Source organism: Sebastes umbrosus, chromosome 19, assembly GCF_015220745.1.
Source record: "Sebastes umbrosus isolate fSebUmb1 chromosome 19, fSebUmb1.pri, whole genome shotgun sequence".
Lineage (NCBI taxonomy): Eukaryota > Metazoa > Chordata > Actinopteri > Perciformes > Sebastidae > Sebastes > Sebastes umbrosus.
In genome coordinates, this window is record NC_051287.1 from 570,154 (window position 1) to 584,103 (window position 13,950).

Consider the following 13,950-nt stretch of genomic DNA (forward strand, 5'->3'; position numbering starts at 1 on the left):
TTAGAAGGAACTTTTGCGGTAAGGACCAAACTCTCTTCCAGTCAATATCACTAACAAGATTAATATATATATATAATAATAAGTCAATATCACTAACAAGATTAATATATATATATAATAATAAGTCAATATCACTAACAAGATTAATATATATATATAATAATAAGTCAATATCACTAACAAGATTAATATATATATATAATAATAAGTCAATATCACTAACAAGATTACTCCAATAAAATGTTGCTGCTGGAGTAGAAACCATGCTGTCCTGAACACCGAGTAAAAAACAACTTTTTAAAATGGAAATTAAAATTTTGGGAAGTAAACCAACAGGTCTGTCCAGTCCCCCGTCTAAAAGTGTCCCCGGCTGTCCTCTGTGGTTGGGCTCGTCATAAATTAATATAAAGTTATCTTTATGAGGTAGCTTTTCTTTTTTATAGGTGCCAAATATTACTTACTTTCATAATATTTGGACTCAATGTATTTAATTTAATTAATTAATTATTTTTTTTAAAAATATAAGTAAATTAAGAATACGTACATAAAAGAACTGCTCATGCCAGAGGTACATTAAAAAAATTAACAAAAATACATCTTTATAAAGAAAAAATAATACAAAATCAGAATATATTCTCATCACTCCATAAGAAATTTATCAAACACATAATTAGTTTTAATTTCCTTGTTAATGTTTCTTATCGTGGTGCCATATGGTGTAAACATGTTCTAAATTAGGCTTAAAGTCTGCCCATCTCTTCTTGTTAATGTGGAGTTTCCCCAAAAAATAGAATTAACTATACAAAGAACATAATATATATATATATTTGTTATAGTTATATTTTATGATAATATAATAAATATATATTTTTTCTTCTCATTACCTTCAAAACACATGTGAATGTTCTTTTCCCTGAAGGTTCCTGTTGCTGGTTCATGCAGGAGCAAAGCTGTTGCCCGTAGCAACAGAGTGTTTGTGGTTACCGTGGTAACGTGTTTTGTGTCTGTTGTGTTTCAGAGGCAGAAGAAGAAGAAGAAGAAGAGTTCATCAGAGCTGTTGGAAGAAGAAGAAGAAGAAGAAGAAGAAGAAGAAGAAGAAGATCGGATGTTTTAAAATGCTGCTGAGTCAGAGAAGAAGAAAATGTCGGGAAGTGACGGGACCGACGCCTCATTCAATCGCTTTGGTGAGTCTGACATATAGTACCAGCTAGTTTATACCTCACAGTTACACCATGTTCAGTACCGTCACATAGTACCAGCTAGTTTATACCTCACAGTTACACCATGTTCAGTACCGTCACATAGTACCAGCTAGTTTATACCTCACAGTTACACCATGTTCAGTACCGTCATATAGTACCAGCTAGTTTATACCTCACAGTTACACCATGTTCAGTACCGTCACATAGTACCAGCTAGTTTATACCTCACAGTTACACCATGTTCAGTACCGTCACATAGTACCAGCTAGTTTATACCTCACAGTTACACCATGTTCAGTACCGTCACATAGTACCAGCTAGTTTATACCTCACAGTTACACCATGTTCAGTACCGTCACATAGTACCAGCTAGTTTATACCTCACAGTTACACCATGTTCAGTACCGTCACATAGTACCAGCTAGTTTATACCTCACAGTTACACCATGTTCAGTACCGTCATATAGTACCAGCTAGTTTATACCTCACAGTTACACCATGTTCAGTACCGTCACATAGTACCAGCTAGTTTATACCTCACAGTTACACCATGTTCAGTACCGTCACATAGTACCAGCTAGTTTATACCTCACAGTTACACCATGTTCAGTACCGTCACATAGTACCAGCTAGTTTATACCTCACAGTTACACCATGTTCAGTACCGTCACATAGTACCAGCTAGTTTATACCTCACAGTTACACCATGTTCAGTACCGTCATATAGTACCAGCTAGTTTATACCTCACAGTTACACCATGTTCAGTACCGTCACATAGTACCAGCTAGTTTATACCTCACAGTTACACCATGTTCAGTACCGTCACATAGTACCAGCTAGTTTATACCTCACAGTTACACCATGTTCAGTACCGTCACATAGTACCAGCTAGTTTATACCTCACAGTTACACCATGTTCAGTACCGTCACATAGTACCAGCTAGTTTATACCTCACAGTTACACCATGTTCAGTACCGTCACATAGTACCAGCTAGTTTATACCTCACAGTTACACCATGTTCAGTACCGTCACATAGTACCAGCTAGTTTATACCTCACAGTTACACCATGTTCAGTACCGTCATATAGTACCAGCTAGTTTATACCTCACAGTTACACCATGTTCAGTACCGTCACATAGTACCAGCTAGTTTATACCTCACAGTTACACCATGTTCAGTACCGTCATATAGTACCAGCTAGTTTATACCTCACAGTTACACCATGTTCAGTACCGTCACATAGTACCAGCTAGTTTATACCTCACAGTTACACCATGTTCAGTACCGTCATATAGTACCAGCTAGTTTATACCTCACAGTTACACCATGTTCAGTACCGTCACATAGTACCAGCTAGTTTATACCTCACAGTTACACCATGTTCAGTACCGTCACATAGTACCAGCTAGTTTATACCTCACAGTTACACCATGTTCAGTACCGTCATATAGTACCAGCTAGTTTATACCTCACAGTTACACCATGTTCAGTACCGTCACATAGTACCAGCTAGTTTATACCTCACAGTTACACCATGTTCAGTACTCAGTACTTTACTTTAAGTACTCTAAGTACATTTACTCAGACAGAATTGATGAATTTGTCCAATAGATAGGGAAGTCCCCGTCCTCGAGGCCGGTGGACCAGCTGATCCAGGACAGACAGAGACAGAGAGCCGCCCGGGACCAGGTCCAGGACTTCACCAAGTCCCAGACGACCTGGGACACGAAGACGTCCTGGCTGCAGAGGGCAGACCAACGTTTCCTGAGAGGAGAAACCCAGAGACGAGTCAGAGTCGCTCTGAACCAACAGAAAGTCCACATGGACGAGAGGAGGGACAGGTTCGTCTCTGAGGGGACACTTTGTCTTCATCTGGTCTCATAACGGCTCTGATTATCAAGTACTGGACTCATAGGAGCTGATCTGAGTACCTGTCTCATCCTGTCTGTCTCCTGTCTGTCTCTTCCTGTCTGTCTCCTCCTGTCTGTCTCCTCCTGTCTGTCTTCTCCTGTCTGTCTCTTCCTGTCTATCTCCTCCTGTCTGTCTCCTGTCTGTCTCATCCTGTCTGTCTCCTCCTGTCTGTCTTCTCCTGTCTGTCTCTTCCTGTCTATCTCCTCCTGTCTGTCTCCTGTCTGTCTCTTCCTGTCTGTCTCCTCCTGTCTGTCTCCTGTCTGTCTCTTCCTGTCTATCTCCTCCTGTCTGTCTCCTGTCTGTCTCTTCCTGTCTGTCTTCTCCTGTCTGTCTCCTCCTGTCTGTCTCCTCCTGTCTGTCTCCTGTCTGTCTCCTCCTGTCTGTCTCCTGTCTGTCTCCTGTCTGTCTCCCGTCTGTCTCCTCCTGTCTGTCTCCTGTCTGTCTCCTGTCTGTCTCCAGGCTGCGTGTCCTGCTGGAGGAGGAGCAGCAGCAGCTCCTGCAGGAGATGGACGAGAGGACGGAGACGTTGGTGGAGAGACAGGCGAAGATGAGACAACGAGCTAAAACCCTGAAGGACAGACGAGAGACAGAGAGACAGCAGCTGGTGGAGGACAAGATGGAGCAGCTCTTCAGGTAAACACAGTACAAGTACTACAGTAATAGTACTTGTTGTACTTGTTGTAGAGAGAGGTGTTATACTAGTACTACAGTAATAGTACTTGTTGTACTTGTTGTAGAGAGAGGTGTGGTACTAGTACTACAGTAACAGTAGTACTTGTTGTACTTGTTGTAGAGAGAGGTGTGGTACTAGTACTACAGTAATAGTAGTACTTGTTGTACTTGTTGTAGAGAGAGGTGTGATACTAGTACTACAGTAACAGTAGTACTTGTTGTACTTGTTGTAGGGAGAGGTGTGATACTAGTACTACAGTAACAGTAGTACTTGTTGTACTTGTTGTAGAGAGAGGTGTGATACTAGTACTACAGTAACAGTAGTACTTGTTGTACTTGTTGTAGGGAGAGGTGTGATACTAGTACTACAGTAACAGTAGTACTTGCTGTACTTGTTGTAGGGAGAGGTGTGGTACTAGTACTACAGTAACAGTAGTACTTGTTGTACTTGTTGTACTTGTTGTAGGGAGAGGTGTGATACTAGTACTACAGTAACAGTAGTACTTGTTGTACTTGTTGTACTTGTTGTAGAGAGAGGTGTGATACTAGTACTACAGTAACAGTAGTACTTGTTGTACTTGTTGTACTTGTTGTAGAGAGAGGTGTGATACTAGTACTACAGTAACAGTAGTACTTGTTGTACTTGTTGTAGGGAGAGGTGTGGTACTAGTACTACAGTAACAGTAGTACTTGTTGTACTTGTTGTAGAGAGAGGTGTGGTACTAGTACTACAGTAACAGTAGTACTTGTTGTACTTGTTGTAGAGAGAGGTGTGGTACTAGTACTACAGTAACAGTAGTACTTGTTGTACTTGTTGTAGGGAGAGGTGTGGTACTAGTACTACAGTAACAGTAGTACTTGTTGTACTTGTTGTACTTGTTGTAGGGAGAGGTGTGATACTAGTACTACAGTAACAGTAGTACTTGTTGTACTTGTTGTAGAGAGAGGTGTGATACTAGTACTACAGTAACAGTAGTACTTGTTGTACTTGTTGTAGGGAGAGGTGTGATACTAGTACTACAGTAACAGTAGTACTTGCTGTACTTGTTGTAGGGAGAGGTGTGATACTAGTACTACAGTAACAGTAGTACTTGTTGTACTTGTTGTAGGGAGAGGTGTGATACTAGTACTACAGTAACAGTAGTACTTGTTGTACTTGTTGTACTTGTTGTAGAGAGAGGTGTGATACTAGTACTACAGTAACAGTAGTACTTGTTGTACTTGTTGTACTTGTTGTAGAGAGAGGTGTGATACTAGTACTACAGTAACAGTAGTACTTGTTGTACTTGTTGTAGGGAGAGGTGTGGTACTAGTACTACAGTAACAGTAGTACTTGTTGTACTTGTTGTAGAGAGAGGTGTGGTACTAGTACTACAGTAACAGTAGTACTTGTTGTACTTGTTGTAGAGAGAGGTGTGGTACTAGTACTACAGTAACAGTAGTACTTGTTGTACTTGTTGTAGGGAGAGGTGTGGTACTAGTACTACAGTAACAGTAGTACTTGTTGTACTTGTTGTACTTGTTGTAGGGAGAGGTGTGATACTAGTACTACAGTAACAGTAGTACTTGTTGTACTTGTTGTAGAGAGAGGTGTGATACTAGTACTACAGTAACAGTAGTACTTGTTGTACTTGTTGTAGGGAGAGGTGTGATACTAGTACTACAGTAACAGTAGTACTTGTTGTACTTGTTGTAGAGAGAGGTGTGATACTAGTACTACAGTAACAGTAGTACTTGTTGTACTTGTTGTAGGGAGAGGTGTGATACTAGTACTACAGTAACAGTAGTACTTGCTGTACTTGTTGTAGGGAGAGGTGTGGTACTAGTACTACAGTAACAGTAGTACTTGTTGTACTTGTTGTACTTGTTGTAGGGAGAGGTGTGATACTAGTACTACAGTAACAGTAGTACTTGTTGTACTTGTTGTACTTGTTGTAGAGAGAGGTGTGATACTAGTACTACAGTAACAGTAGTACTTGTTGTACTTGTTGTACTTGTTGTAGAGAGAGGTGTGATACTAGTACTACAGTAACAGTAGTACTTGTTGTACTTGTTGTAGGGAGAGGTGTGGTACTAGTACTACAGTAACAGTAGTACTTGTTGTACTTGTTGTAGAGAGAGGTGTGGTACTAGTACTACAGTAACAGTAGTACTTGTTGTACTTGTTGTAGGGAGAGGTGTGGTACTAGTACTACAGTAACAGTAGTACTTGTTGTACTTGTTGTACTTGTTGTAGGGAGAGGTGTGGTACTAGTACTACAGTAACAGTAGTACTTGTTGTACTTGTTGTACTTGTTGTAGGGAGAGGTGTGAGGAGCTGCGGAGCGCCCAGAGCCTTGTCATGGAGCAGCAGGTGAGTTGTGAGCGAGCTGCTCAGGTGAGGAGGCGTCAGCAGCAGCTGGAGGAGCAGCAGCAGGAGAAGCAGATGTTTGAGCAGCTGTGGGACGCCGACCGGAGAGCTAAAGAGGACACGGAGACGCAGAGAGTGGAGGGACAGCGGCAGAAGAACCAGCAGCAGCTGGACACCATCAGGACTCAGATGGAGGCAGCAGAGCAGCAGAGACAGCAGAGGAGAGACCTCCGAGACGAGGAGGCAGTGCTCATGGTCCGTTATACTTTATTATTACACGGCACGCTGTTATATATCATTACATTAGAGTGTTATATATCATTACATTAGAGTGTTCTATATCAGTAATAATGGTCTGTTCTATATCATTACATTATAGAGTTATATATCAGTAATAATGGTCTGTTATATATCATTACATTATAGAGTTATATATCAGTAATAATGGTCTGTTATATATCATTACATTATAGAGTTATATATCAGTAATAATGGTCTGTTATATATCATTACATTATAGAGTTATATATCAGTAATAATGGTCTGTTATATATCATTACATTATAGTGTTCTATATCAGTAATAATGGTCTGTTATATATCATTACATTATAGAGTTATATATCAGTAATAATGGTCTGTTATATATCATTACATTATAGTGTTCTATATCAGTAATAATGGTCTGTTATATATCATTACATTATAGAGTTATATATCAGTAATAATGGTCTGTTATATATCATTACATTATAGTGTTCTATATCAGTAATAATGGTCTGTTATATATCATTACATTATAGTGTTCTATATCAGTAATAATGGTCTGTTATATATCATTACATTATAGAGTTATATATCAGTAATAATGGTCTGTTATATATCATTACATTATAGTGTTCTATATCAGTAATAATGGTCTGTTATATATCATTACATTATAGTGTTCTATATCAGTAATAATGGTCTGTTATATATCATTATGTTTTTTTTTTTGTGTTTCTCAAACTCTTCTGTCCATAAATAAGAGGTGAAATGCAAAGGGTAAATCAATACAGAAATAAATGCGTAAATACAAATATTTAAAAATATGAAAAAAATATGAAAAAAATAAATAAATACATAAATAAAAGATTAATGCAAAAATAAATACAATAATTTAAGATTAAATGCACAAATGATTAAATAAATACAAAACTAAATGAAAAAATTAATTAGTTAATTTAAAAATGACTGGAAAATAAATGTAAAAATAAGTAAATAAACAAAAAAATTAATAAGTGCAAAAATAAATAAACAAATAAAAATAAATAAATGCAAAAATAAATAAATAAATTTAAAAATGAATGAAAAAATAAATGAAAAAATAAGTAAATAACAAAAAATAATAATGCAAAAAACAGTAAATAAACAAATAAATAATAAATGCAAAAACAAATAAATATAAAATAAATGTAAAAATAAGTTAATTAATTTAAAAATAAATACAGAAATAAATGAATAAATAAATACAAAGTAAATGCAAAAAATAATTAATTAATTAAAAATGAAATGCAAGTATAAATAAAAAATAAATAAATGCAAAAATGAATTCATTATTTAAAAAATATAAATGCAAAAATAAATAAATGACAAATAAATGCAAAAATAAATAAATACATTTAACAATTAATTAAAAATAAACACATAAATAAATAAAAGAGAAAATTAAACATAAAAGTAAATAAATAAGGGAATTAATACAAAGATCAATAAATAAAGAAGCAAATTAAAACAGAAATGTCAATTAATGTCACACTTTATCAATTAATTAATAGTTACATTCATTTTTAATATTATTTTTGCTACATTTATCGAGTCATTTATTTATTGATTTATTTTTGATTTTGTCAGGTTCTGTCCTCCATAGTAATCTGTCAGTCATGTAATGAAACCTCAGACAGTTTAACTTTCTGACTGAATTTGTTAAATAAAAAAGCTGGTTTTAAAGATGAATATTTCAGTGCTGTCAGAGGTGTTTTGTGTTGTCATGATTAAATGAATGAACATTTAAACTTGTCTCTGTGCTGTGCAGCGTCAGCAGCAGGAGATGCATCAGCTGCAGCTGCAGCGTCAGCAGCAGCAGAAGCTGCAGGACCAGCTGAGCAGACGGAGGCAGCTGGATCAGGGTCTACGGATGAAGATGAAGCGTCTGGCCAGAGAGCAGCAGGACGAGCTGCAGCTGGACATGAACATCCTGCAGACGCTGCTCCAACAGGAGACCGACGTCAAACAGGAAGCTGCTCATAGGAAGGTACACACACACACACACACACACACACATTCATTTTTTAAGTTAATTTCATTTTGCAGCTGATGGTTAGTATTCAATTGAATTGAATTGAATAGAATAGTAAAGTATGTATGAAGAATATACAAAATGTAATATAAGTATCAAAAGTAAAAGTACACATAATAAATAAATGCAAAAATAAATAAATAAATAAATAAAAAGTAAATGCAAAAATAAATAAATAAATAAAAAAGTAAATGCAAAAATAAATTAATTAATAAAAAGTAAGTGCAAAAATAAATAAATAAAAAGTAAATGCAAAAATAAATAAATAAAAAGTAAATGCAAAAATAAATAAAGAAAAAGAAAAATGCAAAAATAAATAAATAAAAAGTAAATGCAAAAATAAATCAATAAAAAGTAAATGCAAAAATAAATAAAGAAAAAGAAAAATGCAAAAATAAATAAATACATAAAAAGTAAATGCAAAAATAAATAAATCAATAAAAAATAAATGCAAAAATAAATAAATGAATGAATAAAAAGTCAATTTAAAGATAAATCATTAACTATATATATATGATGCATATAGATGATGGTGTCTTGCTGCTGTGTGTTGTTGAGGCGGAGCTGCGTGAGGAGCAGCGGAGCTACCGTCAGTATCTATCTGAGGAGCTGCAGAAGCAGAAGAAGGAGGAGGAGGAGACGGAGCAGCTGATAGAGGAGAAGCTGAAGGAGGTGTGGACTAAGAGAGAGGAGCAGGGCCGGCTGCAGAGAGAGGCCAGAGACAGACTGATGGAGGAGGTGATGGAGGCTCGCCGTCTGCAGCTCCAACACAAACGTGAGAACACTCCACTCATTACCGTATCATATAATATATATATAATATAGAGAGATAAAACACCAGACTGAGCTTTACATGTGTCCCCTGCAGTGGACCTGAACATAGAGAGACAAGCAGAGCTGTCCTCAGAGAAAGACAAGCTGGACAGACAGATGGAGGACATGAAGCTGATGGACGAGGACCAGAAAAGACGGTACGTCAGCAAACATCATGGAGACGTGTTCACACGTTTATCTCCGTCCTGTCTCTGTGAGACCACGGACTGACCTGGTCTCTGTGAGATCACGGACTGACCTGGTCTCTGTGAGATCGTGGACTGACCTGGTCTCTGTGAGATCGTGGACTGACCTGGTCTCTGTGAGATCACGGACTGACCTGGTCTCTGTGTGATCGTGGACTGACCTGGTCTCTGTGTGATCGTGGACTGACCTGGTCTCTGTGAGATCACGGACTGACCTGGTCTCTGTGAGATCGTGGACTGACCTGGTCTCTGTGAGATCGTGGACTGACCTGGTCTCTGTGAGATCGTGGACTGACCTGGTCTCTGTGAGATCGTGGACTGACCTGGTCTCTGTGAGATCGTGGACTGACCTGGTCTCTGTGAGATCACGGACTGACCTGGTCTCTGTGAGATCGTGGACTGACCTGGTCTCTGTGAGATCGTGGACTGACCTGGTCTCTGTGAGATCACGGACTGACCTGGTCTCTGTGAGATCGTGGACTGACCTGGTCTCTGTGAGATCGTGGACTGACCTGGTCTCTGTGAGATCGCTGACTGACCTGGTCTCTGTGAGATCACGGACTGACCTGGTCTCTGTGAGATCACGGACTGACCTGGTCTCTGTGAGATCGTGGACTGACCTGGTCTCTGTGAGATCGCTGACTGACCTGGTCTCTGTGAGACCGTGGACTGACCTGGTCTCTGTGAGATCGTGGACTGACCTGGTCTCTGTGAGATCGTGGACTGACCTGGTCTCTGTGAGACCGTGGACTGACCTGGTCTCTGTGAGATCGTGGACTGACCTGGTCTCTGTGAGATCGCTGACTGACCTGGTCTCTGTGAGATCGTGGACTGACCTGGTCTCTGTGAGACCGTGGACTGACCTGGTCTCTGTGAGATCGCTGACTGACCTGGTCTCTGTGAGATCGCTGACTGACCTGGTCTCTGTGTGATCGTGGACTGACCTGGTCTCTGTGAGATCGTGGACTGACCTGGTCTGTGTTGGTCCCCCCAGTCAGAAGCAGTCCTCCGAGGCGTACCGGGCCGACCTGGAGGCCCAGATGAAGCAGCAGCAGCAGCTCCGGGTGGAGCAGAGAGCTCAGGCTGAGAGGGAACACCAGCAGGGTCTGATCCAGCAGGAGCTGTACGACCAGAGGAAGGACCAGATCCTCTCCAGACCCTCGTCCCACACCGCCGCACCCCCCCATCCATTCAGACGAGCAGAGGGGTCCAGGTCTGCCTCCGGGTCTGCCTCCGGGTCTGCCTCCAGACACCGCCTCACACAGTAACATCCAAACATCACGCTACTCTGGTACTCTCTCAATAAAAACAGTCTGTCAGATTTAACCTTCAGTCCTCTGAGAACACCTCCAGCACAACATCCAGCCACACAACAACACACAACAACACAACATCCAGCCACACAACAACACACAACAACACAACATCCAGCCACACAACAACACACAACAACACAACATCCAGCCACACAACAACACACAACAACACACAACAACACAACATCCAGCCACACAACAACACACAACAACACACAACAACACAACATCCAGCCACACAACAACACACAACAACACACAACAACACAACATCCAGCCACACAACAACACACAACAACACACAACAACACAACATCCAGCCACACAACAACACACAACAACACACAACAACACAACATCCAGCCACACAACAACACACAACAACACAACATCCAGCCACACAACAACACACAACAACACAACATCCAGCCACACAACAACACAACAACACAACATCCAGCCACACAACAACACACAACAACACAACATCCAGCCACACAACAACACAACAACACAACATCCAGCCACACAACAACACAACATCCAGCCACACAACAACACAACAACACAACATCCAGCCACACAACAACACAACAACACAACATCCAGCCACACAACAACACACAACAACACAACATCCAGCCACACAACAACACAACAACACAACATCCAGCCACACAACAACACACAACAACACAACATCCAGCCACACAACAACACACAACAACACAACATCCAGCCACACAACAACACAACAACACAACATCCAGCCACACAACAACACAACATCCAGCCACACAACAACACAACAACACAACATCCAGCCACACAACAACACAACAACACAACATCCAGCCACACAACAACACACAACAACACAACATCCAGCCACACAACAACACAACAACACAACATCCAGCCACACAACAACACACAACAACACAACATCCAGCCACACAACAACACAACAACACAACATCCAGCCACACAACAACACACAACAACACAACATCCAGCCACACAACAACACACAACAACACAACATCCAGCCACACAACAACACAACAACACAACAACACAACGACACTCATCACACTGATGAACTATAGCAGAGCTGCTCATATCACACATTCATGAGAGGATAAAGTCCAGCGAGCCGCTCGGTGTTGTAAAAACTAATCTATGTTTTAATTCACAGATGATATTCTCATAAAGGTCAGAAGTGAAGATAAAAATACATTATTCATCAAAGGAGTTTGTTTTTAATATACATATATTATGCTTCTTATGGAAACAGCTCCAGTTTCATCAGACTGTTGATGTTTGAAACAATAAATCTCCACCCTGAACGTTGCATCACGTGGTAGGGCTGGCTGGTGACTCAGTGTTTGCTGAAGGAGACGGAGGAGAAACCTGCTGCATCCTGTGTTTTATTGTGAAAGATTCATCGGTGTTTTATTGTGAAAGATTCATCAGTGTTTTATTGTGAAAGAATCCTCATCATTGTTAGTTTGAGGTAACAGCAGCTGAACTGATTCAGGATCAGTCTGACTCACTGAGCTACGAGTCATGACATCATGACATCATGACATCATGACATCATGACATCATGACATCATGACAGGTCCGGTCTCAGTACCTACCTGTATACCTCTGTACATGTTTAAAGTGACCTGTTAAAAGTTCTTTTGAATAGGAAACACACACACACACACACACACACACACACTCCAGACTGCAGCAGCTCCGACACACTCAGAGTTTCTTCTGGAGACTGTTGATAGACGACATCATGTTTTTGTCACGCTTTTAGCCTCTTTACAAAAAGATTATTTTGTTTAGTTTTCACATATTTTACTAATAATTTCCGGATATTTTTCAATATTGGTTTTAGAAGATTTTACTCAGAATTTTGGGATATTTTTTACATATTTCCGAATGTTTTTTTCGTGATTTTAGCCTCTTTACAAATGGATGTGATTTTGTTTAGTTTAGTTTTAGTTTTTCATTTTTAAGATTTGTTTCACATATTTGACTAATCGTTTTTGGATATTTTTCAGGTGTCTGAATGGTGTTTGATGCTTTCAGCTTGTAGAACGTCCTCTTTAATTAATTCATTAGTAGATGTTATTCAGTTCAGTAGATGGAGAATAGAACGCCGTGCGATTGTTCACCCAGACGTTGAGACGTTGATCCGTCTGAGCAGCTGAACCAGAAGTATGTCTGAAATATGTTCACATGATTATCATAATTATTACTGAGGAAGAGAAGAAGAACATAACAGCTGATTATGACTTTACATATCAGCCAATGAGGCAGCCACACATACAGGACATGGGTATGAGGTCATGTGACTTCAGGCCAATCACAGCCTGTACCTGGCAGACAGGTGAGGGATCAGCTGAGAGGCAGCTGGAGAGATGCTCAGAGGATGTTTACAGGGTTCATCCTGAAGGGAACATGAATGTCTGCTCACCTTTCCTCCCAGTGCACCCAGCAGCTGTAGACACCATGAACACACACCTGTTCTCTGACCCATCATACAGGAGTGTGTGTGTGTGTGTTGTAGCAGCAGCTACCTGTCGGCCAGGTAAACAGCTCCTCATACCTGCAGAGGGAGTGGTGGGGAGTGGACTCATTACCTGATGTAAGAGCTGTAGTTGTGCTCAGACAGGTCTGAGATCTGCTTCACAGTCAGATGATCTAATGCAGCACACCGAGCCGGAGCACACATGACGATCTATTGATCTATTGACGTATTGATGTATTGATTACCCTGAAGAGGATGACCAGTGATTATTACCCCTACACCCAGGTAACGCTCCTTTCATCTCTCTTTCCTGGAACAGCTCATTATCACAGATCAGAGGTCACAGATCAGAGATCAGAGATCAGACTCCTCTGTGGACGCCGTGACGTTGTAGGAAGTATTCAACCTTTAAGTCAAAGTCAAAGTACAGTAGTAATACTAGCTAGGTGAGGTCTATTATGTACTGTATATAATCAACCCCCTGAACAGAAGACATCACAACGGGGTTAAGACAAAACGTTAAGACTTTTATTTTCATAAATAACTCTATTTATTATAATATTAATAAACTACTGGTTCCTGATATTGTTGGCTTCAAAGTGTTCAGTC

The 13,950-nt window shown here is 39.8% G+C and overlaps 2 protein-coding genes across 4 annotated transcripts in view; both read left to right on the plus strand.

The window, feature by feature from the left end:
* Window positions 1–1,009: 1,009 nt before the first annotated feature.
* cfap53 (cilia and flagella associated protein 53) lies at window positions 1,010–10,821 on the plus strand. The gene is made up of 8 exons (XM_037752424.1): window positions 1,010–1,184; window positions 2,818–3,047; window positions 3,577–3,750; window positions 6,091–6,394; window positions 8,213–8,431; window positions 9,035–9,251; window positions 9,345–9,447; window positions 10,490–10,821. Exons 1-8 carry the CDS (start codon window positions 1,116–1,118, stop codon window positions 10,761–10,763), a joined length of 1,590 nt encoding a protein of 529 aa, XP_037608352.1. The 5' UTR covers window positions 1,010–1,115; the 3' UTR covers window positions 10,764–10,821.
* Window positions 10,822–13,376: 2,555 nt separating this feature from the next.
* myo5b (myosin VB) overlaps window positions 13,377–13,950 on the plus strand; it is a 53,671-nt gene continuing 53,097 nt past the window's right edge. For 2 of the 3 annotated variants that reach the window (XR_005204289.1, XM_037751783.1), the window contains exon 1: window positions 13,377–13,626. Coding sequence is in view for 2 of the 3 variants with exons in the window: in XM_037751783.1 (XP_037607711.1) it covers window positions 13,597–13,626 (30 nt within the window). In the remaining variant the exon portion in view is untranslated. The remainder of the gene's footprint in view (window positions 13,627–13,950) is intronic. The other variant, XM_037751784.1, reaches the window with a different exon arrangement.

Excerpts from the sequence above, each read along its gene's own strand:
- cfap53 (XM_037752424.1), top strand. The coding sequence starts at position 1,116 with ATGCTGCTGAGTCAGAGAAGAAGAAAATGTCGGGAAGTGACGGGACCG. Across the intron at positions 3,751-6,090 it reads AAGATGGAGCAGCTCTTCAG|GGAGAGGTGTGAGGAGCTGC; the intron begins GTAAACACAGTA and ends TACTTGTTGTAG. Across the intron at positions 9,448-10,489 it reads GACGAGGACCAGAAAAGACG|TCAGAAGCAGTCCTCCGAGG; the intron begins GTACGTCAGCAA and ends TGGTCCCCCCAG.